Source organism: Ammospiza caudacuta, chromosome 6 (genome assembly GCF_027887145.1).
Source record: "Ammospiza caudacuta isolate bAmmCau1 chromosome 6, bAmmCau1.pri, whole genome shotgun sequence".
Taxonomy (NCBI): Eukaryota; Metazoa; Chordata; class Aves; order Passeriformes; family Passerellidae; genus Ammospiza; species Ammospiza caudacuta.
The window spans coordinates 15,812,628-15,838,448 of NC_080598.1; the positions used below are offsets into that span (position 1 = coordinate 15,812,628).

At 39.2% G+C, this 25,821-nt stretch overlaps 1 protein-coding gene across 1 annotated transcript; it reads right to left on the reverse strand.

Annotated features, from left to right (window-relative positions):
• Window positions 1-497: 497 nt before the first annotated feature.
• Window positions 498-8,835, reverse strand: PSMA1 (proteasome 20S subunit alpha 1). Its single transcript, XM_058807187.1, has 10 exons — window positions 8,778-8,835; window positions 7,766-7,810; window positions 5,545-5,646; window positions 4,945-5,048; window positions 4,085-4,173; window positions 3,801-3,871; window positions 2,797-2,926; window positions 2,093-2,172; window positions 1,310-1,414; window positions 498-843 (listed from the first exon to the last, which is right to left on the reverse strand). The coding sequence occupies exons 1-10, from the start codon at window positions 8,778-8,780 to the stop codon at window positions 787-789; spliced, it is 786 nt and encodes a 261-aa protein (XP_058663170.1). The 5' UTR covers window positions 8,781-8,835; the 3' UTR covers window positions 498-786.
• Between the last annotated feature and the right edge of the window lie 16,986 nt (window positions 8,836-25,821).

Below are 25,821 nucleotides of genomic sequence, written 5' to 3' on the forward strand. Positions count from 1 at the left end.
GAAGGGACAAAGCCCTGCAGAACCCGTTGGTTCAGCAGCAATGCACAGACTCCATAGCTCAGCTCAGGAGAAGTTCCTCTAATGGGAACTCGTGGTGGTTTTTTTGTTACTCCAACTCAGCCCTCAGTTAGCTAAAAGCCCTGTTCTGCCCCAAGGCTGGCTGATGGCTCCAAAGAAAGACTGACATTCTGAAAGAGGTGGGGTTGAGTAAATCCTCTCAAAAAACCTGACCACAATTGGTAGTCAGCTTCATGCTTCTTCAGCCTCACAACCACACATGCCTTTTCAGCTGGGACAAAGTGACACAGGGAAATGCTCTTCCCTGTTTGCTCCATGACTATTTTATGGTTTCATAGGCATTTTAAGACCCTCTCAGTTCTACATGGTAAGCAAACACTCTAACAAATGGTCAAAGACAAAATGGCACCTTGATATGACACTGCTATTTGTGAATAGCTGTTTTTTCAGACTGAAAAAGAACCGAACTGACAACAGACTCCGAGAAAGTGATTTATTTCCACTTGTCCTTATGAGTTAAAGACAGCATCTTTTCTTTATAAAACAGTATCATGTACTATTTAGAAAATGATTATACCCTTCTTGTCCAAGTTACACCCAGATATGTCCTCCTATCTTTTACGGGTAGGTGGGTTGGTTGGTTTCTTTCTTTATGAGCAATCCTCAGAATGTAGCGTCAGAAAACATATATAGGTGAGGATAAAGTTACCAGCAAATGGATAAATGTTCCTGGGTAATTTTACATTAACAGAGGAACTCATCCACCACCTAGTGCTCCATGGGCTCCTCTGCCTTCTCCACAGTTTCTTCAACAGGCGGAACCGGCTTCGAGAGAGGGAAAAGAAATATTTTAGGAAGGCAGAAGACAACACTTGACAAATCAGCTTTATCCCCACTGGAGCACCATGAGGGGTAAATGCAGCTCACAAATTACTGTTATCCAAATTAAGCACAGTTGGTAATTAGGAGACTACAGAGGAGTCTTGCTAAGGGCATGAGAAACATATGCAACCACTTCTGCTGTAAAACAGTGAAAACTCATACTTGATCAGAGATGAGGAAAGGAGATGACATTGGAATAGCTTGGCATAAATCCAGTATAAATTGATTTAATAAGCATCTGAGTTACCAGTTAAGATTATACAGCGTTCATACAGTAACTACATATTTTAAAAATCACCTTCCTAAAACTCTGCTAGAGTAGTAGATCTAAATTTATGTTAAACATAGTAGATCATATCTAATTGTTATCCTTCAACTAAGCCTATTTATTCATATCTGAACCACTCACCTTTCTCTGTGGTCTCTCCTCAAGACCTTCTAGGAATGGTGCTACATCATCATCATCATAGATGGTAAACTCCATGTCTTTGCCCACAATTCCAATTGAAACATTCTGTCAAGCAAAGCATTGGAAGCAGTGAGAAGCATTCTCCTGCAATTAACTTTGGCTTTACAGCTTTCACTTACAAAAGCTATCACATTTCAAAATCCTTTAAGTAAAGAGATTCAAGGGTTTCAATTTCATTTATTTTGTTTCCTGTTTAGCAATTCCTTAAAACCGCCTATTCTAATTTCATTTTGATTTTCAGTATTTTAAGATGCCTAAAAATCATGGTGCGCTAAGAATAAAAAATCATGGAAAATGGTAGATAATTGGAAATCCTTAGAATTTTCTTATTCAACAGGTCCTCAATTCATTGTCAAATGTTTGTGCAGCTTTATGATGCTGGATGCTCTGGATGATGAACTGTTGGTGCAATCCCTTCACTCACTGCCCAGGTGAATTACTGACTGCTTACCATGCAAAGCTGGGATTCTAATGCATCTGAAACACTGATCAAAGCTCAAGATAAGAGAGAAGCCACCAGGGAAACAATGCCTTCTTTAGTGAAAGCATCGTTTTTGTGAAGAAACTTAAATCTGAGATGAACACAGAACAGTAGATAAACTGGTGACATGAAGATATTATCTACCAGTGTTCAGCTTCCAAGCTTCAGTGCCAGCCATACTTCACAAGAATTTTGTCACTGTTACTTCCAAGTAACAACGGCAAAGGAGACCTAGACCTCACCTTGGTGGTCAGATCCTGTTCAGCAGGAAGAGTCTCTCTCAGGGCTCGCAGTCCATGTTTAACTAGCTCATTTAGATTACCTTAAAATGGAATCAGAAAGACATTGACAAACTTTATAGTATTACCTCTAGGCACTCATTCCCCTTCTTCCTAATCCTACCTGACAACTCCAAAATCAGTGAGATTTATGGGTCAACTTGACTCCTAGACTTCCTCTCCTTTCTGAGCAGAGCTGGTTATAAAAGTTTTCCTTGAGAAACCAGCCTTGCCCTAGATCTGAGGTCTAGTACATCCATTTTTGACCCCTGCCTTGTTTCATGTTTTTTTCCCCCAAGGAGGTATTCAGTGGTTCCTCATCATCATGCCATACAAAAATAAATTCACCACTGTAAATGCAGCACCTAAATACTTGCTCTGACATACTAACCCTGCTCTGCTATGGAAACATTTTCCCTGGGTTAAAAAGAGCAGAGGCTTTTCATGTTTTTCACAGCTTTTCTGAGCACAGCTTTTCTTTCCATTAGATGTAACAAACATCCACAGGAAAATCTCAATCATATTCTCTGAAATTTTTCTCCGTGCAGATTTACAGTTAGATAAATAACAGTTCTTCATCTCACTAAATGCAAAAGGATGGAGTAGCAGCAGAAGATAAACTGCAGAACTGATGAACACCAGTGGGCAGAGAGAGTTCCATTACTCACAGTCAGTGAACTCAGTCATGTGCCTCTCCAAGTAAGTTCGTGCTGACTGTGAACGAGCACCAATGGACATTGCTTTGCAGTCAAAGTAGTTTGCAGAGGGACAAGTCTGGAAGATGTGAGGACCCATATCCTACAAAGAGAGAAGAAAACCCCCACAGAATGTTAAACAAATATATAAATTCACACGAACTCTGCTGCTGGCGCATGACATTTTCTAAAGAGTTTTGCTTCATGGTACATCACACCTACATGTGTGCACAGATACATATTTTATATTGCTGATCATATCACTCTTCTTATGCAATTCCTTCCAAACTGTTGTTTAAAAAAACACTATAACAATTAAAAAAAAAAACAACCAAAAACCTCGTTTTTCCCACTTTGCTCATCTGCAGCTTTTAAAGGGACAGGATGGCTGGCACAAAGAAGTATTTCTTTCTCTGTTCTATGAATTGCACTGCTCAAGTATGCTCCCTACTTCATGGCTTGCAGCAGGTATTTTACATACATTCTGTCTTATCTACAAAAAAAATAAAAACTTGCTGTAGACTAGACCACACCATCCAAATTTCAGGCAATATCATAATTTCTTCCAACCATCATCATGTCAACAATCTTGAGGACAGAGATTTTCTGTGTGCTGCATTAAGCAAAATGTTGTTGCTAAACAAGTGAGAGAGAAGCCAGTAGTGATTTCCACATCCATTTTCTTACTGGAAGTTTTAAAAATAATAGTTTGTAAGCATCCAAAATCAATTGCAAAATATTTACATAAACAAATGTCATCTTTGCACCTTAAAATACTCAGTAAGTGTAGGTAGGATTAACTATTAATTAACACTTTTGAGTTATGTTTTAGAGTAAGATACAGAAAAGTATTTCCTAATTCAGAGAATTTTGACAAGTCTGCCACTTCCATCTTTCCCTCTCAACATCTATTTGTTGCATAAAGTTCCCTGAGCACATTTTCCTGCAGATCAGTGCAGCCAGAGCAGCTTACTCACATCATAGCCTGCGATGAGCAGTCCCACTCCATAGGGCCTCCTGCCATAGCGCTGGGTTGGAATCTGGGTTTCTTAACAAAGCTAAGGAAACAACCTCAAAATTATATGATAACTACCCAAGAGTTCTCCTAAACCAAACAGAGATGGACCAAAACACATCCTTATGGGATGTTCTCTGAAAGTATACACAAGCAGTGCGAACAAAGAATTGTCCAAAAAACTTTTTCAACTTTTAAGCTGTGATAGATGAAAGTCATTTCATGAAGTGTACAAAAAAAGGATACTGCTTCCAATTAGTGACACTAGGCGAGAAACTGGGAGAGGTCTATCAAACACAAATCTGGAATCCAAACACTCTTGACGCATGAAATTGCTAGGGAGCAAAAATAGGAAAAAAAAAATTAAAATTCAAATCAGTGCACAGATCAAAAATACAATGAGGTTTTTTCTCAAGGCTTTGCTAAGGTAAGCATTTTTGTTTCAGCTCTGCTCATTGAGAAAAAGGGTCAAAGGCTTTCCATGATTTCATTTCTACATGACCTATCATTGTTATTGAGAAAGTTGACCACAGGTTTGGTAAAGCATGAACTGGGTATTTCAGCCATACAAATGCAGAGAAAGTAGAAGTTCATACAGGCAACAGATGGATCCTCTGGAGAAATGGCAAGGTTAAATGGTAACATTGCTTTGTGACACTGCAGCAATTGAAACTTATTTCAGAAATCCTTCCCGCCCCTTCTGATCAAAGTTGCTAAAAGCAAGCCCCCCTGAAGCCCACACACAAACAGCACTGTATGTGTTTAATAACTTTCTCAAATGTGTGTACACAGAAGCAGCTGCCAGAGGAAAAGAAATGATGCAGTTTCTCAGACTGCTTGGAAATCCTGTCACACTGAGGAAACCAGACAGGACTGTTTTACTTGTAACAAAACCAAAGAGCAAAATTTTAAGCCAAACAAATGAGATTTCTGCCAACTAGTTAAAAACTTGCCAGAATTTCATGCTGAGGTCTTTGGCATAATACAACATTAAGCAGCAACTCAAGACTAATCCTTAGTAAAGCAGAAAATGTCATTTGCAATAGTCTGAATGAACTTTCCCTCATTATTGCAGCACTGTGTATGTCAACAAGCAGGGTACTCACCACAAGAGTCTTGCATCGGCAGTGAGTCCAGCAATGGAGATACCAATATGGTTGTCAACATACAGGATTTTTTTCTGATGAGCTGCCAGCTCAGACTGTGCTCTCTATGCATAAAAGGAGAAAGCTATGTAGCAAACTGAACAGTCTGCCAAGCACTGTGGAGAAATCTGCTAACATTTACAGCAAGAACTGAGTATGTTCATGAAACGACAAAAAAAAAACTTTAAATTTATAGACTTGCAAGAGGAGACAAGAAAAATCTAATTCCACTTCAGTTCTCTCAGAACAAAAGAAAGAACAGACACTTACTCAAGTTTTGGGAAAAGAAGGGAATAGATTTACTGCTTAATAATAAATGAAAACAAAAAAAAAGAGGAACACATTTGTTATATGAAAAAAATCATCTACTCATTTCCTTCACCATTTTGTGAAGATCTGCTTTGCATAAGTACTGGAAGTACTTCAGTCCTCAAGCAAAGGGAATCTGCAATTGCATTCACATTTCATGTCTAAGTACAGACTGCACAAAACTAATCTGCCAAACCAAAACTTTTCTATGAACAGTACTGTCCCCACTGAGACCAGAGTTCAGAAGTTTACCTTGAGGGCCACCAGGACAGCGTGAGTTTTTGACTTCAGCCCCACAGTAGCTGAGCCTTGTTTCACTGCTTCCATGGCATATTCTATCTGATGAATTCGGCCCTGCAAAACCAAGTCAAAGGTTGTCAGTCACTCTCTAGTTAATCCTCTCAATCAGTTTCCAATTCTGCATTCTCAGACCTTTAATTCCCCACCCCAGTGGGGACACTCACTGCATGACAGGTTAAATCAAAAGTCATTCAAAGACAGACAGAACTTCCAGCTGAAATTGGACACCTAACTTTTAATCAGCTTTGCTGCAGGAATGAGTCTTACACAATTGTTGTGTCTCACCAGCCACTCCCCAATAACTTCTGAACAAGTTATTGGCCAACTGCAGCCAAGTCTGAAACAGGAGTAGAGGTCTCCAAGAAAATGAAGTCCTTACAAGCTCTGCAGAGGTGGCCAGGAGCTTTAATGTCCATGTAACAGAAGCACTGAGGGTTTTCCCATTTTCAGCACCCCAGCCCATGTCAGACAGCCAACATGGGCACTCCCATCCTGCAAGCATGGACACCATGGAGCTGCATCCCACCAGCTGGCAAGGAGTAGAACACAGCAGCTGTTATGGTGAATGTGCAAGAGATGAGCTACAGAACACCACCTTTCCATAGGTTTTTGGGAATTTTTGGCATAAGGTTTTTTATTTAAGTCTACTAGAGAGACCCTAATGTCAAATTTCATCCCCTGCTGTAACTGGAATTCCAATAACATAGGATATTTCCTGCCCAAGAGTAGCTGAATTGTAGTAACCTGTCCAACATGAATCTGTCAGCTGTCAGGAACAACATGCAAGACTGTAAAAACGTGAAACTACTTCAAGTTTTTAAATCTTCTACTTCCTTTTCTTTACTATTTGAAAATATTTAACATATTTGACATTTCCCCAATAAAGTATGATTTGCTCCTGCATTAACAGTGCCAAAAAACTCTTATTGCCTCACCTGCAAGACTGGATGGAGCAGCAAGTGCAGCATAGTAGCAATTTTAAATGTATTTTTCAGAAAAAATCCAACACTATTAATATTTTCAAGGCAATTTAAGGAAAACATAAAAATTTGTGCTTTTGATATTTTGGAATATCTGCTAAAAGTCTCAAGAGTTTTAGTTTTAAAAGTAATTTTTAAAGTAACAAATAAGACAAAAAAATTAAAGTTTGTGATACAGAACAGAGAAATACAATCATTAAGAAGAATTAAAACAACTCAAAGGCACTTACACCTATCATGGTATTGACTGAAAAAAGGGAAATATTCAAGGTGGTCTTCATGGAGAATGGAAAGGAGAGAACACTCTCTGTTGCACTGCATCTCACATGCCATAGTACTACATGATGAAGAATTTCAGTAGCAATACAAACCCACAAACTAATGATACATTAGCTTTATACTAATACAATTTGCTACTTGCATTTAAAATGAATCTCTAGTTTTGCTGAATAAATGAGTCTTATTCCAAGGCTCTGGTTTTCTCTAAGTGTCTTAAAATATCCAGAGTGAGAGAAGAGGCAATATTAAGTACCTCAGCTGACAGTGGCTTTTAAAATCCCAGAATATTTACTTTCAACACAAGCTGTGTAAGTTTCAGAACACATAGTGTATGTTTTCATTCACAATACAAAGTGTGAAACTGATTCAGAGGTAGTAAAATTTCAAATTCAAATGCAAATCTCACTTGAACTCCCAATTATAAACTAAATCGTTTCTTTCCCATATTATCTAGTGGACAGAAGAAAGACCAGCAACAGCTTAACTTTGGGGAGATTGAAACTGTTTCATGATTTGTGTACCTTACTTACCAACTTACTGTAGCTCTGTGAATGGATCAGAGTTATGGAGTGGTTTGTGTTGGAAGGGACCTTTACAAGATCATCCTGCCCAACCACCCAAAGATGACAGCATCTCTTTTGTACCTCACAGGTACATTTAGAAAGCAACTGCCTTAAGCAGCTGGAGGGGACAAGGCCCAGCTAAGCAGCACTCAGGTTCATACACCAGCAGACAGGGATGTGCTGAGTGAGGGCTTCTGGACACCTACAGCCTACAAAGGGAGACAGGAGCAGCCTGCAGGAATATTCAGGCACCTGAGCACAACCTTTGTGACTGTAACACCACTGCTGTGAGGTGGAGAAAACCCAAAAAGCAAGTTAAAACCCCAGTGAGCAAGTGTATAAAGGTTTTACCTGCGGGCTCCAAACCGTGACATCATTGTCATACTGGTTGCGAAACTGGAATGAACAAAATAAAACTCATTAGTGTCTCTAACAAGCTAACACAGTGCTCCTGGAGGAAACCCTGCTTGCTTCCACAGAATCCCAGCACCACAGAATCAATAAGGTTGGAAAGATTTCTGATATATCATGTCCAGTCTGTGACTGAACACCATCCTGTTAACTAGGCCATGGCACTGAAAGCCACATCCCGCCTCCCTGACCACCTCCAGGGACGGTGACTCCACCACCCCCCTGGGCACCCCATTCCAATGACCATCCTTTCTGTGAACAAGTTCTTACTTTGTTAAATTCCTTTTGTCAAACTGTTAGACGGAAGGGACCTCTAGAAATCACCCAATTCCACCGCCCTGTCACGGCAGGATCGCAGGAGCAGTGACACAGGAACACATTCAGGTGGGATTGAATGTCTCCAGAGAGGGAGACTCCACGGCCTCCCTGGGCAGCCCTTTCAGTGCTCTGCCACCCGCAGGGTAAAGAAGTTTTTCCTTATGTTGAGGGGGAACTTCTTTTCAGTCTACGGCCACTGCTCCTCATCCCGTCCCTGGGCACCACTGTAAAGTGTCTGGCACCACGCTCCTAGCCCCCTTTGATATATTTGTACGCATTAATGAATCCCCTCTGAGCCTTCTCTCCCGGACTGAGCAGGCCCAGCTCCCGCAGTCTCCTCCCAGCAGAGCAGCTCTAGACCCCTCCAGAGATATCTCCGTGGATCCCCGCAGGGCCCCGGAGCTCTTTGTCCCGGCCTCGAAGCTGGGCCCGCTCCCCGCTCCCATTCCTTTTCACGCCGGCAGCGAGGCCCAGTCCCGCCCGCGGCCCCGCGTGGCCCGGGAAGTGCTTACTCACGAGCCCGCTCCCCGCCGGCCGCTCTCGCGGCTCTCCCGCACCGGCTGGGCAGGCCGGGCAGGCGGCGGGGGTGCGGTGTCCCGGGCCGTGAGCCCTGTCCCGCCCCGGCGCCCCTCACCATGGTCCTGCGTGCCGGCGGCGGCTCCGGGCGGCGCGGGCAGCGAGCGCTCCGGGCTGGGAGCGGGCAGACAGCGCCAGCCGCGCCCCGAGTCGTCGATGCGCCGCGCCTGCGCGCTGCCGCTGAGGGCGAGGCGGCTCCAGAAACGGCGATTTAAATTACCTAATTTGTTTTGTTATTTTTAGGCTTTCTGATGAATAAAGAAGTTCATTTGGTTCGGAAACGACTTCCTCTCCTCGCCGTTTTTGCGTGGGAACAGGATGTATAAACATTTTATGAGGCGAGCTGAGCAGCTTTCGGGTGTCCCGGCGCTCGCAGTAAATATTCCCGCAGCTTTCCCCGAGGGCGCTCCCCAATAACTTCCTACGGCAGTGAGGGACTCCCCACAGCTCAGCTCCATTCACTCCGCCCGGGAAACAGAACCACTCGCAGACATTTCCCCTCATTTTGGCAAAACCGCCTTAGTTTTGATAGAGGGCTAAACCACGCCAAGCTCCCCATTGTTCTGTATTTGTCCAGCGAGGAATGGCAGCGGCCGGGATTTCAGCGATAAAAAGGCAGGATTGTAAAACTACGTGGTAATAGCCGCGTAAATAACTTTTGGAAGCTGTATGAACTACTGTAGGTTTATGAAGTAACAACTGAAGTATTTTCCCGAGTAATCTTTCCCCTTTACGAGATGGATAGAGCAAGATCTAGCCAAACCGAGCTCAGCAGATATCCAGCTATTACAAATTTATTCCGGAGGGAAGGGCTTGGAAGCAGGAAGGGGGCAGCGCTCGCAGTTCCTGCGCCGCACAAGCGCTCCCTATTCCCAGGGCAGCAGGGCAGGAGGATGCCGGAGGCAGGAATAATCTCTAGAACGGGGAAATGCTTACCGTGGCAGGAAGTCATTCACTTCCCTCTGGATGCTCCTTCTTGCCCTTTAGGCTCAGGACGAGACCGCTACAGGCAGGGCTAGAGCCAGAGCGTTGGAGGTGTATTTGTGATTTCACCTCCATGTGCTGGTGTCGGACCCAGGACATCCCTCTGGCTGTCCTGAGCAGCCAAGACCCCTGCCGGGGGCTCAGAGACCCTGGCACACAGCCCAACATGCCTGTGGGTTTGATTATGACCCGTGGAGCAAGTTACCAACCTTAGATGAAGATCTGCAAGCCATGACAAATTAATTAGAATGATAGTGAATTTATGACAAGGTGAAAAAGTAAATTTGGGGGTTTTTAGAATGGGGATTTGAGGGGCAAGATGGAGGGAACTGCATGTGTCCAGCCTTTCTTCTTCTTCCTGGCCTCCATCTTCTGATACTGGCGCTTTGAAATTGGTTCAGAGTAGAAGCTCACTGTCTAACATAGGTGATAGGTATTGGAAAGTAATTGTAAACATTATACACGTAGTTTTCAGTATAAACACATAACACCGCCCTGGGGGCAGGCAGAGTGCCACTGACTGTTGTACTGAGTTGACCTCAGCAGGACAGGAGAAAGAATTTTATAAATTCTATTTATAAATAAATAAACAACCTTGAGACCAAGAAAATAAGAGCTCTGACTCTTTCTTCAAGCGCTGGGCTGGGAAAAGAGACTTACTAACTTTTCTTGGTGTCACTCTGACCAGCTAGAGATCCCAACGTGCTGGTGATAAAGAGCACCCAGCTTATTCCTCATCAAAGTATTTGAACTGAGCGTGTATGTGTCGATTCAGAAGGTGAGAAAGGCAAAATCAAATAGTTCTTTTTCAGATAACAGAGTCATCACACCAAAAAGGAAGTATTTTGCATATATTACAAATTTAACTGCAGAGCAAAAAAGTGAACCAATATATTACATTGAGACATCACAATGTAAAAGAGTACCAGACTGAAAAGTAAAGCTAAAACTACGCTCTCATTTAAGTAAACTACTTATTAAAAAATCTAAGTTAGGAGAAAATTATCAGTTTCTCTGGGTCTGCATTGAAGGCACTTGAGACAGTAGTTCATGTTTGGACTCTGGTGTTATTTCTTATCAGTAAAACAGTCTCACAACCATGAGTTCAGCAGCTTTTCATTAGAAGGCACAAAATGGCCAAAAATCTCTTGTTAGAAGGTCCTTTAAGACTAAACTATCCAATAAAGAATTGACACCTAGATTATTTTCCCTTTTAACCCAATAACTGATCCCAAAGAGCCCACAATGGGACTTTTCTGCCCAATTACAAAATGCCACCCAAACCCATGAAGAAGAAACCCAGGATGGCACCCTGTGCACTCCATCTTGCTTCCATCCACAACATACTAAAAAACCCAACAGCTAAATTTCTCAGCAAGTGCTACACTGCTCTCTATAATCTCTTTCACACTTTTGTGGATTCCAGTCTATCTTGAAGTCTAAGAAACTTTCCCCATGAGTGAGGGTCAAAATCAGTGCTCCCCTGGGGGTCAGGGCACCCCAGAACAGACAGAAATATTCCCCGTGCCCTGGCTTTCCACAGAAAATATTTTCTCCCTTTTATTTTCACAGTTGGTAACCTGGTAACCAGGATGACTTTGGAGCAATGAATACACAAGTTCAGTGCCCAGTAGGGTCCAAATTAAATGTAAGCAATGATTAGGAAGGAGAACAAAACAAAGCATTGCTGTGCCCCTGTATAAATCCATGCTGCATCTGACACTGTTGAACATTGGCTGTGACTCATTTCCCCCCTTGAAATGCTGTGGCACTGGGAAAAGTAGAAAGAAGGATTCAAATTATGGAATAGCTTCATATAAAGGATGACAGTAAGGAGTAGAAGTCCTCAGTGTAAATAGCAGGAAAGGCTTTGAACTCTTGCCAAATCACAGCTGGCACAGAGATGCTGAACAGATTCAATGCTTCTCTCTGTCCTGCAGGGCTGGTACAGGGTGCCATTAAAAGCAGCAGGCTCAAGCCAAGGGGGTATTCTGGGTCTTGTCATACCTGTGCTGTGGAAACCTCTGCATCTGAACACACTGTGGGTTTTTGGGTCATGTATTGAGAGATTCACATTGGAGATATTGGACGATTCACAGACTAAACTGTCCAACCCACCAATGCTGCTGCTGCAATGTTTGAGCTCAGTGCAGCAGTGAAAGCATAGCTAACCTAAACCATGCATATACAGTCTCAAGAGAAACTAATGAGCCTGTTTTATTCTATGCTGTGTTTCCAGCAGAGTTATAAACAGCATCTGACATCTGAGCGATGACAGGCATTGCTCTGCAGAGATTAATGTACAGCAACTGAAAGGCAAGGCCATTATGCCTCTGCTTCTGCTGATTCACGAGAGGAAACAACATTCCTGTAAGTCTCTTTTTGGGATACCACTCACCATCAGCCCACATTAACCCCTGTGTGCTATGCTCCTGCAGTTAGAGGGAGTATTTTGGCAGAAGATTGGCTCCTCTGAGGTCAGTGGTGACACTCTGGGAGCACTCCCAGGGGCTGCACGTTGTGCTGCTTAGGCACAGCAGACTGCCAAAGGAGGAGGAAGAAAACTGCTGTGCCAGTAAGGGACAGACTGAATGAAGGCAGTGCCTCCATCCCCTTGGAGAAAGGGAAGGATAGATCCCAGAGAGATCACAGAGCCACTCCTGTCAGATGGACAAGTGGTTGCCCACAAATAGCAGTGCTGTCATAATGTGCTCAGACTGAGCATTTTGACTAAGTTATTTTGAGAACTGTCTTACTGCCTTGACAATGTGAACAATCCATATTTGGATTTAATACAGGTAAGAGATTTGCTTCATTAATAGATATATGTTAACAAGACTACTTAATTAGAAGCCTTGGTGTATGACATATGTAGAATTTGATGACATTTTCATCAAGTAGGTTAAGGCTAAAAATAAAAATTTGACAGCAGCTATAAATGTACATACTTGTCTTTAGAATAATTTAAAGACAATCTTAGAAGTTCTCACAACGAAAAATAAATCTATAATTTTGTGTTAATACTGTAAATAGGAAAAAAATAACCTTTCTATATAAATTATGCCAAATTTCTTTCCTATTCTTTTGCTGGCACATTAGTAGAGATGCAGACATTTCAGTCTCTATGATAAACTTGCCTTCATGTTGCCAGAGGCTTTTTTTACCATTTTTAAACTACTGACCAATTTAAATCACTGGAATATCTTGTCACAAAAGATGTTAACTAGGCACATTTTAAAGTCCACTCCTTACTTTTTTTAATCCCTAGCTTTTGTGGGCTGACGTCAGTTGACCTTTCAGGACAGGCCTACAGGGCAACTAACCTTGCTTGATCATCAAAGCTGGCTAGGAAAGACCAGGCAATGCTGAAAGCAGGCTTAAATAATCCCGTGGAAAGAGAGCTGCAGGAAAGGGTCTGGCTCTTTCTGTCCAGTTCTGGAACAAACAAGGGCATAAGGTTCAACACAGCAGAGCTGTTGTAGCATATCCTGCTCAGGGAAATAGTTTTTATTTGTTGGTTCTTGTTTGAATAGACCAAAAATATATAAAGAGATAAATTTAGATGGGCATTATTGCTGGTTATTTCTGGGACCTGAAATTTATTTCTTCACTCTGAGTGAGGAAGAGCTTCTGTATAATATGCTTTTATTTTATAAGAAAAATGTATTTTGAGCTGTAAATTGCTTGATAGCCCAGAAATTATGATTTAAACAGCATACATAGAATTGTATGAGTCATCAAAATACAACTGAAGAATTATCATAATTTATGGAGCATTATGAAAGATATTGTTGCAGTTATCAGAAAGTCTGCTAAGCTTTTCATTTCAATGAAAAAGGATGGCAGTTACTAAGTTTCTGTGGATAAGAGATCCATTTCAGTGAGCATATAGCTGCCTAAGCTCTTTCAAATATATTAACTGCTCTCTTGATTCATATTGTTGGAACTATTTTTAAGTATACCTGAATCAAAACAAAGCATCATCAAACCTTCAGCAGTGGATATATAACATTTTGAGACAGAATGGTGAACAGACTCACTAATAAACACTACCTCAGGTTCAAAATTTCTCCCTATGAAAGAATCATCACAGATCGGAAATAACAGCATGGCACAGAAATGAAGCCATGAGACCACTAATGGATCCCATTTCCTTACCACCAACATTGTTGTCATATTAAATTAATGAGTAGACAAAGCATTACCTTCTCACTTATGCATTTATATGCCATAAATATTTTACAATGAGTGCTTGTATGTAGATCACACAATAAAATGTTCACAATATTTTTGCCACATCTACTGGTGCCAAAAATTTCTACTTGAAAAATGGAAAGACATTTACATACTGAAACAAATTTTCTTGGGGATATTAAACTGAAAAAAAAGGAAAAAAAAAGAGAGAGAAAAGGCCCTAGAAATGGTGTACTATCCATGGCAAAGCATTAAGGATTTATGTGACACTTCTCTTTATGGGCATTTTCAAGTTCTGTGGGAGAGATAAACATTGTAATAGTTACTGTTTAGGCAATGGTTCTGGTATTTGTGGACCACATCTTTTAAAAAGTGACTCAGCCTATTCTTACTGTGGATTGAGTTTTTGATTAGGAAAGACATCAATAGAGAATTAATATGCAGGAAAAATAGATATTTGAGTAGGCTTTAGTCTTAAAAATCCTGCTGTCATCACCCCTTTCTTTTTTTTTAACATTTTGCCAAGCCCCTAATTTTGTTACATGGATTTTAACAGCTTTGCTGTCATGCATATCCCAGTTTTCATAGAACAAATTTTGTTTGGCACAGTCATCCTTATTGCACGTATTCCTAAACTAATAACAATGCAAGCAGAAATTTAAGCCTGTCCTGACAAATGTGAGAGCTTCTGGCACTGCTGTGTCCATTGGCTGCAATAATTCGGACAGATCACAGAGCTCAGACACTGCATCACACATGCTTAAATTATGAAAAAATTCCATTGATGTAAGGATAATTCTAAATCCAGAGTATTTGGCACAACCCTTGGCTTCTTTGCCTGGTCCCTGGAAGGATTCAGTGATGGGCCAAAAGGGCTCTAAATTAATTCCAGACCACCTTGATGTAACCCTGCCTTGAGTGAGTATCTAAAAAGCTCTGCATTTGTTATTAACATATCAGCACAGACTCACACATCTGCATGTCTGGTTTTAATTTTAAGAAGTATGCATCAAATAAATTTGTGACTACAGATGTCTCATTCACAACAGATTCCACATATTCCAGAAAATATATTTTTTTTAAGCTGTCTTTATCACATTAAGCAAATGGGAATAATGATTATTCAGATAAAAGTTGTCACCAAATGAAAGGTTTCATACTTGGAGCACAGAAACTACAAAAAAAAAAAACAAAAAACCATGAAATCAGAAGACTACTCCTGCATTTATATAGACCCTTTCAACTGTTTTATAATACTCAATAAGCACAGGAAGATATTTTCCAGGTTGAAAATTGAATACATGCCTTAGGATTTTGAAGGCACCAGTGATAGAGGCTACCAATTTTTTGTTACGCAATTCAAAATGCATTACATCAATACAATTACCAGAAAGCCCTGGACACCTTCTTGCTTCACAGTGAGCAGTGAATACGAATGGATTTGTGTTTCTTTCTGTATTGCAGAAAATCACATGGGTCAAAGTTACAAAATAATCTCCTCTCAAACAGAATGCTCCTTCTTTCAAATTCTGTATTCTCACTATTACCTTTACACAATACTCAGCACGTTTAGGTTAGTTTCAGACAAAAATACTCTTCTTACCACTAAAGCTAAACATTAAGTTAATTTGATTAGGATCTTATCCAAAAAATCACTTACACAATGTAATTTGAAGTATTCCCTGGTGCTGCTTCCCTAACAATAATAACCAAGCTTCACTCATGTATGTAGCTTGCCCTTTCATATTGTGGCTTTCTTCTAAAGTGGCATCAGTATATATTTCTAAAATGCAAATGAGACTCATTATTGATTTCTTCAGAATATATTCAACTTGGAACTTAAAATCTAGTTTCTGGGTTACACTCTTGAGAGCATTATCAGTGGGTTTTTTTGACTGACTTACTTCAGTATAGCCACAGTTTTGCTTAGATCTTGAACGCATAGTTGGTACTGCCAAATTTAAAACAAATTAGGAAAGCATATAAAAGATATTTTATTTCTTCTTTGATTTAAAGCTGACAGTTACATGATTAGATCTCCAAATTCCATATCATAACATCTGCCTGGTGAGTTTAAAGGATTAATCTGGACACTGAGTATCACCCTCCAGCAACACATTTATGAATGGTTTTCTGGGTTTTGGCCTAAATCTGATTGGCCACAAAGAAGGAAAGAAATTGAAAAATAGGTCAGGAATTGATACTACAACTTCATTATGCACATTTGTATTTTCACCAAGTTTTTAGTAACACAGCATTGTGCAAGTGTAGTATACCAGTAAAACAACAGCAGTGCTTCATTCTTGGGAGGGGTTTACCTCTCCTTCAGCAGACTTTTGAGCACTGGTTAGAAATTGACCAACTTTCTCTGGTTTCTAGCCAGGGAGGAACTCATTACACACTCACTTCTGCAAAGTGAAGTGAATGCAAATTTCAGAGAATGTTTCTCAGCTCATGAAAGGCTATTTCTCAATCTGCACTCCTGCATAAGCATTATCACCGTTTTAAGGTCTTTTATTGAAATAGTTGATAACTTTTTAAAGATATATCTATCTTTGTATGCATTCTTCCATACTTTTTCTCTTCCTTAACAAATACTCTTCTAAGATTAGGCTGGGTTATGAAGGATCTGTGATGAGCATTCACAAATACATCAAAGTTCAAGTGACATTTCTCCACTCCAAATAATTGAGAAGCAGAAGAAACAAGTATGATACTCAAAACCTACTTGAAAAGTATCAGATAAAGGAGAAAAAAATAACTAACAGACCTTTCAAGATTGAATTACTATTGTAGCAACAAAACCAAGGAGGGTATTAGTCTGGAAGTGCAGTGCTAAAAGAGCAGCCAAAGAGATTGAGCTGCTAGAGGAATCCAGCACCATCCAGGAAACAGCAGAATTCCTGACAAGGAAAAGAAAGTAGTCTTTTCTGTGTGTCACTTGGAAAATTAAGATTACTTGGCCAAATACATTTGGCTTTTACTTGCTCTTCTATTAATTATGGTATTTCTCTGAAGAGAGAGAAAAAAAAAATCACTCTGGGCATTACAAAAAAAAAATAGGGACATGAATGCATTTGTTTCCTTTAACAATTGATTACAAAAGAGTCTGAAAGCCACTGTGGAGTAAAAACTGGCATTTCCTATTCACATCCATGGGAAGAGTAGATCTTGGTTAACCACATTCCTTGTAGAAAAGTCTCAAGAACATTGGCATGGACTTCCTACATGTGACGTGGATACACAACTGACCTAATCTGTTCCCCAGCTCATTCAAGAACCCCAGACAGATTGCTAGCAAATCTATCTGATACCTGATATATTTACTTCTGGAAGGATAGCATACCTCCTTCCCATCTCAAGTCTCTCAGACAACTTCCAGCCAAGGAAGTAAGAGCCTGCTACAGAGACCTAGGAGAATGGGTAGTTACAGGAACATTCAAATAATAAAGTTCCTCAGACTCATCCATGAAAAAGTCTGTACTTTAAAAAAAGACAAAACTAGACTAAACAGGCAGTAGAGGAGTAAGTAATTTCCTATCACTTCTGCTTACTCGTGGTATGATGTTCCACCCTCCTTTGTAATGCTCCTTTGGAAAGGATGCTCAGGAATCTCTTTTTTCATAACAGCTTTATTCTTCCTGGAAACAGAAGCCAAGAAAACTGTCTAAGAAATAAGGGGGCAGTGTAAGCCCAGACTGCTGTCCCTGCTGTGTCAAGTGAGGCTTGCAGGATTGTTCTAGATGATATATGACCCTCAATAATTGGAGTGTCAAACTTCTGGCAAAAATCTTTAGGCAGTAATCTGATAAAGGTCACCAGATGGTCAAAGATCTTGTGGCTATAGTTTGAGAACCTCACAAGGTAGTTCCAAATGTGGAACTGAAATGAGGCTGAAGAGTCCAGTCTTTTATGGAGCACAAGTAACTCCTGAGATTTTAGAGAAGTAGCCTTTGAAAGTACTTCTGATATTCTGAGGGGAGCTGAAGGTGATGCTCACAGAGAGATCTTTTCCTTAAACTATATGATAACAGGCAATAGCCTGTTTTAGGGCTCTCTGGAAAACAAATAACGTTGCAGTTCTGAAAACTTCTCCCGTTGCCACAGTGGAGCTGACATGCTACTAAGGTTTCATTCAGCAATCAGAGTCCCAGGTATGGGGTTTTGTCTTTGGAATATTGCTCTTTCCCCATCTGATTGAAACAATACTCAAAAGCAATTCTCTAGTTGTGCTGGTGGGATAATAAGGTATTTTGATATTTGGTCCTGAAGACCCCAAAAGCCTAATTAACAAATGCTCCTGACACTAGTGCTAATGATCTCAGTGAGTATAAAGAGAAAGTTGCCAAGGAATATTGGCTATCAGTGCAAAGGGAATAATCATCTGAGATTAGGAAACAATTGCCAAGATCCATGCGCCTCTCAAGAGCCCAGAGCAGAACCCAAAAAAACATAGACTAAAAATTTCAGCAGTAGCCAAAACTCTCTTAGCTGTAAGAAAACAGAAGACATTTCCAGGTTGAGAGCCAGCATTCTACAATGTATGAAATGAGGAATCATTTTGATTCAGTGGACATTTCAACTCAATTAGTAGAAATAGGTTTGTGCCTATTGTCCCATTGTCATTATGCAGGGGGCTGATACTTGTGTCCTCCCGTGCTGTTGTCATTATACTGCAAAGGTTCTACTCTGCTAGAGTTTCATACCTCCTTGATGTTTCTTGTAGGCAGCTCCTCTAAGCACTAACTCCTTCTTCTCACAGTAACCAAACAACTCCAGTTCCCCTCAACGAGCCAAGCCACTTTTTAATAAAACACTTTTCTTATTGGCTACAGCTGCAGCCTGTTAAAGTCAGGCCTGTTCCCAATCTCTAATAATTGGCTCAGCTGCAACTCCTTAAGGGGTAAGATTACTTTCTATACTACCTTTGTTTTCTTCTATTGTATCCCCCTACACCCTGCTGCTATCAGTAAGATTATCTGGCCTGAAGCACTGGTACAGATAAGGCCCTCAGGGTGAACAGAAACAGATCAGCTGATAAAGAGTATGGAATCTTTGCCTTATTCAAACAAAGTGTCTTTAGCTTACTTCTAATCATCAAGAAAGCTTTTTAAGAAGTGAGCCCTTCAAGTCCTATAGCCTATCCAGATGGAAAAATGAAGTGAAAAGTGGGGGGGAAAAAAGGTGGGGAAGGAAGAAAAACAGATGGGAGGTTTCTTATTGGAAGAAAGAGCTTTTGACTGTTGTAACATTTTGTTTGCCTTCCATATCTAAAAATTTTACATTTGCATTTGTGAATGATTCCTGCTGATTAAGCAATTGAAAATTCATGGGAAGTACCCCATTCTACTGGTTTAGGTTCACATAAGTTAAACTTCTGCAGGTCATTTTGTCACTTGATACAAACTTTTGAAGTAACTTGAAAACTTGGCCTGGCTTCACCAGCATCTTCTAAACCATCATGTCCATTTATAAAAGTAGTTTATCTGTGTTTTAGGTTAAATCAAACTTAAACAAATGTGCTTCTGGATACTGCTGTGGCAAGTGGAACTTATACCACATAACAATCAACTATATACTCATTTCACTTACATCCCAGGTCAATATATTCCTGTATCTACTATAAAAACAAAGGTTTTTAGCTAGACCTCCCAGAATCATGTTTATAGATAATTATTGTCCAAAGTATAAGATATATATATATATACATATTAAAGCAGTACTCCTGCCTATCCTCTCTAAGGCCTCTTTTGCTAGGCAGTAAAGAATTAGGCCTCTCAGCTGAAAAGCTGAAAATTACCTAGTTATTTTCATTTACATGCCAGATTATTATATTTCACAGCAATTCAATGTCTTTCTGTTCAGAAATATGCTAATTTCACCATTAGATTTGGTACAGACCTGTTTGTGGAGGAGACCTGACTGGGGAGAGTAACTGGGTAGGATACATCTCAGGGTTTCAATTAACATCATAACTGTCTCATGTACATTTTAACAACTAAATTATTGAGTCTGGAAAAATACCTCTCTTCTTCTAATACATCAGAAAGCATTGAACATTTAGCTAAACTTTTCCTTAAAACTAGAATGCTGTTTTCCTTTTTCCCTCCAATCCTTTCAGAACTCACATAAAAAAATACGTCAATCATGACAAGGAGACATGGAAATAAATAAAAGCAAAACTTAATTTATGTGTAGCTGATGTATTCCTCACTTTCAGCATTAAAGAAAGCAAATATGCCAAGTATGTAATATTTTAATGATCAGGACTACTTAAACAACTTTATAGTAAGAAATCAAGGCCAAAACTGAAGATCATAAAATCTTGTTTAGACCTGAACGTTAACAGTACCACCTGACATGTAATGATGACTTTTTAATACAAAAGTGCTTCAGAATTAACAGCAGCAATTTGAATATATGATGTAAAGAACTTCAGTTAAAGTGTATCACTCAGCTGCTTTAGTATCGGGGTACCCTCCTGGTACATAGCTTTTTTGTAATTTTCAGACATCAAATAATGAAAGTAGTGTGTAGTATTTAAAATCCCAAAGATTGCATACATCTAGGAGACCTAGATTTAGGGAACTGCTACTTGGCAATAAGCCCTACAGTAATTCAGTGCTAAATACCAAAGTGGCCCAGAATCACAAACTTTCACACTGTTACCAAGCACACACTGGTACTAGGCGTTAATTATTATGAATTTTAGAGTCTTTGTAATTAGCAGCAGTCACAGAGAAACAGATTACAAACCAGCAACTTTCACAAATCAGTAAGTAAACAATAATAAAGGGTAATACAGTTTCACGTTCACTTCATTTACTAATTGTATTGTTTATTCACTATGCTTTTCTCTCTAGCAATATATTGGCATAATACAGTATTCATGTTTAATTAACATTCTAATTGTAGTAAATAAAACAATTTTACTGCAGCAGTAAAAAATACTCAAATAAATATAGCAGTGTAGTTTGTTGTAGGTCAATGCTAGTGAATACTGTAGCAGTGAAATTTACTATGTGATGTCTATTGCTCTGGAAAAAATATTTAAATGTTGACTAAATAAAAACATCTGTAACTCATTTTATGGTCAGTGTTATGCTAGTAGTTATAAGAAAATAAGATATATGTGTTTCATATGACTTGCAATTGATATAGTATTTTTTCCAAATGTAAATAAAATTCCATAAAGTTTGAAGTAGACAGATTTCCAGGTTACAAAAAACCCTTGAGACAGTTTTTTCCATGCTTACATAAAATCTTATATAGTTGCAGAATCATTTAGATTGGAAAGGACCTCTGAGACTTTGTAGTCCAGCCTTTGACTTACCACCAGCATCCAGCAGATCATGGCATTGAGTGCCACATCCAGTTGTTCCTTGAGCACCTCCAGGGACAGTGACTCCACCATCTCCCTGGACAGCCCATTGCAATGTTTGACAGCCCTTTCAGTGAAGACATTTTTCCAGATTCAGGTCCAGCCTGAACCTCCCCTAGCACATTTTAAGATTGTGTCCTCTCATCCTGTCACTGGTTGCCTGGGAGAAGAGACCGACCCCACCTGGCTACAACCTCCTTTCAGGGAGTTGTAGAGAGCCATTAGATGACACATAATTTAACAATCACAACAGGAAGCATTATAGAATGGCATAAATGATATTGCAAGTGCAGGACAAATAGGAACTCAGTTAATGATGTAAACTGAAACACAGTTCTTGGCTCACACAGTGTTTGAGTTTCTTATGTTAAGCATCAGTCATTGCTGGCTCATTACTACTAATTGAGCATAAGTGCAAAGATATCATAATGTCAACTTCTGCATTTCCCTAATCAGCTCTGGTAAAAACCTATTGCTGTGTCCAGTTTGTTTCCTTTCAAGGTCCTTTCCTCAAAGGTTGTTGTAATTCAAATTCAAAAAACTCCAAAGCAACAGAAGAACCCTTTTAAATGTGTTGCTTCTGCTATTGCAGGTCAATTGTTATCCTTTCATTGCAAGGTCCAGCAGGTGCACATGGCTGATTGTTTCTACACCATTACTTTGTATACCAGCATGCTGGGCTCATTTTAGCTATACATAAACACATAAAATTTAATCAACAGAAGTTAATAACTTGCATTATCTAGATTTAGAATTGTAAAATTTCCACAGCATACCCTTATTTTTACTTATGTAGTCAGTTCAGACATTCTGTTAACAATTTTCTAAAAGATCCTACTTGTTAAATATATCAACTAACAAAAATACACTTCTTGGAAATATTTAAACACATTTCCACATCTAGCTCTTCCTCCTCTTACAGTAACATCATGCATTAGGATGATAAGCACTAGTTTTGATTACAAAAATAGCTGAGTTAAATGATCCACTCACTTATGCATTACTTGATCTTGTGACACTGCTTTACCTCCATTTGTTTGCCTTTGACAACTAAATACATCTGGATTCTTTATAAATATTGAGGGTTGTATCATTGTGCTGTACAGAGGTGACAAAAGCAGCAACCCCATCAGAATTACAAAAACATTTCACTTCACTCAGTGTGCAGCTTCTTACGTGGTAAATTCTCAGCTGTCTTAATGGGTATTGCTTTCAATAAACTGTGGTTCACAGAATTGGAAGGGACGCACAAGGATCAAAGTCCAGCTCCTGGCCCTGCACAGGACACCCCAGGAGTCACACCCTGTGCCTGAGAGCATTGTCCAAATGCTCCTTGAGCTCTGTCAGGCTGCTGCTGTGAGCCCTGCCCTGGGGAGTGTTCAGTGCCCAAGCACCCTCTGGGTGAGGAACCTTTTCCAGATATCCCCTGGCACAACTTCATGAATGAACGGCCAACAGGACTTTCAGCTAAGATGCTAAGAGCAGGCTGATGAATTACTGCAATTTTACACAGTATTGATTACAAATGCTAAGCAATCCTGTTGTATTATATGAGGAACAAAAGTGACTTTTAGCTACAAAAGTGGACTTAAATAGGAAAAATTATTGAGCCAAGTTGTTTGAAACTGGAATGCTTTCACTGCCTGTGATGTCTTCCTGAACAACACAGAAAGCTCAGGTTATGTGTGATCAGCAACTTGCCCTTAACAAATAATAAAAATAAAATTAACTAAGAAATGCAGGTGCTTAGGTTTTAGAGGACAGACATAAACCACATAAATTTATCATTTTTAAACCAGACAATTTCTGTCTCCTACCACAATTTATTCCTGTCTGCTTTTTTACTCAGATGAATTCCTTCTGTGATTAGAATGACAAAATACTTCCACATTAATGAGCTAATTAGCTTAATTGCATAATTTTGCTGTATTTTTAATCTCATGTGGAATCTCTAGAAGATATAATTACTAAGTCGCAATTACAGGATTCTGTTACATTTTTTCCTTCTTTGGAACATGTTTTTGTTCTGGAGATTTTCTTGCATAGACTGTTTTGTTAGTCCTTTGTTGCTTTGAATGCTAAAAAATAAAATTAATCTCCAAACAATAGAGAAGACCAGAAAGCTTAAAAGTCCAGATTTTTTTTATTCAAGAGGTAAGATACTGTACATATTTTCACTATTTGTCAGACATCTGCAATCTGATACTTCAAGTTGAAGGTTCCAGTTTTATTGAACTATGAACAAAACAATTAGGGACTCTGTTTATGCTGTTTTCTTCAAGGTCCAAGCTTGTCCAGCACTTACAACAAGAAAGCATTAAAGTCTGATGATTTTCTAAATACATTAAAGTCTATAAGATTTTCATGACCAAAACTGAATGGAATAATACAGCCAAGCAAAACAGTTGAGATTATCTTCAAGCATGTGCTGAAACAGGCCAGACCCTGAAGAGGTATAATTCAGCAAATTTCTTTACTGGGTTATTTTATGCCTGCTGACAGTATAATGCAATTTTAGCAATTTAAAAGAATTTAAAAGAATGTTAATTAACAAGGACCTGTCTTACTGATTTAAGGTCAATAAAATGGGTATCTGAAAGACCTGGAAATGAGGGAAGCTCAGTGAAAGACTCAGCTCATTTTTTTTTCTCCCCTCTCCCTCCCCTCAGTAAATGACCTGATTCAGACTGATTTTGATCTTTCTCAGAATATATTTATGCATCTGATGCTCATGCACTAAGTCAGACTTCTCTGAAAAATCAAACCAGCTCCCTAGTTAGATTTAATCTTTAACTCTATTAATAAGCAGAGTCCATAAAATGCCTTTATTTCAATTCAAGACAGAAATTTCAATTAGCAAGCTAAGGACTGAATTGACATTGAAATATTAGTATGTATTTTAAAGTTCAATGCTATTTCATTGAAAGTGCAGATTTTATAATAAAACACGATTCAGCATAAAATAAACTTTTTATAGAAATGCTACATATGAAGAAAGTCCCTTTCTGTTTTATTATTAACCTCCAATTTCACTTATAATATAGGGTGACAAAGTGTACTTGAATAATTGGGTGAAAAAGTGAAATCTTGTAATGTTTGATGAATTCCTGTTTTTATTATTAACCCTCCCCAAACTATACCACTATTCTCTAAATAAGCTTATGTAAAAAAATTAGTACCATATATAATTACACAGTTCTCAAGTGTCTTAAAGCCAGAACTTTGACAGCTATTTGTTGAATGTGATAGCCCATTATCTTTATTTTTGCTAGGATGTGAACATCCAAATATATGGTGCCTTGGAAAAAAACAATTGCCAAAGACATATGATTTTATTTAAATGTGTACTTTCTGAACAACTTCTCAATATTTTTTTTCATTTATACTTTATATATAGCATAAAAATGTTGTTTTTAAAAGTTATGAAATTTCATGAAAATTTTCCATACATTCAATATGAAGTGTTAGACAATTTTATTTGGAGGGACATGTAGATTATACATAGCCTAACTGGTGAAATCACATCAGCATCAACAGATTCTGTTTGTAAAACATTAAAAATAATTTTGGAAGTTTTCACCCTCAAAGTGAGAGCCTGTCTATGAAACATTTCAGCTGTAGAGGTGCACATCATTACATTCTTATCTGGGGTTGCACATGTTGGTCCATTTCCAAAGAGTCCCAGTTTGTTCAGATGAGGAGGATGATCTCTTAGATTTAAAAAATAAAATAGTGAAAGCATCTGGATTTAGTACCAAAAACCAACATGCTGCTGCTTGTTCTCAAAAAATAAAAACATGGGCATAGGAAAGATTTTTGTAGTTTCTAAAGAGAGCTTTTGTTTAATTAACTTGATACAATATTTCTGCTATTCACCATTAGTTTATCAAAGATCATCTCATGGATATTTTCCTTCACTAGAAATAGAAAATCTCATCTAACAATGGCCTTCCACAGCAACTCCATCTTTCCAGGACTTTCCAGTGCATTGCCCATGCTTTTTAAACTGACAAGCACAACAACCATTAAAGACACCTTATCATACAAGAAACAACTTACTTTTTATTACTCTTTTCCAGTCTTCTTTCCCATGGGCCTGTTTTTTGAGAAACTCAACAAGAAGATGTAACTTTTAGTAACTCAGTCTTTGCTGCCGCACGATGAAGATCACAGTGTTGTAACTTTGAAAGTGAGTGCTTTGCTTGATGTGGAATGCAACTGAATCTCTTTGTCACCCTTAGACATGACAGATTAACAACACCTAATTGCAAGAGTACTGACACTATGCTTAGTGAATACACTTGCACAAGAAGCCTCTTTCGCTAATATATTTTGAATTCCTCCAATAACTGCATTTTGCCATCTCCTTCAGGAGCTTTTTCCCATTATATCTGGTGGCCTACAAACCACCACAGCTCTCTCTCAGCCTTCAACACTGCAGAACAAACACCTTAGCAGCGGATACAGGCTGCATTTAAGAGAGAACATGTAGCACATGTTCTGGAAAACCAGGAGATGATCCAAGCAGCTCTATTTGCTGGCT

What these genes read in the sequence shown, in the direction of transcription:
- PSMA1 (XM_058807187.1), bottom strand. An exon ending in TGCTCATCGCAGGCTATGAT is followed by an intron (nt 2,927 to 3,800) that starts GTGAGTAAGCTG and finishes CTCTCTTTGTAG; the next exon opens with GATATGGGTCCTCACATCTT. An exon ending in CATGACTGAGTTCACTGACT is followed by an intron (nt 2,173 to 2,796) that starts GTGAGTAATGGA and finishes TTCCATTTTAAG; the next exon opens with GTAATCTAAATGAGCTAGTT.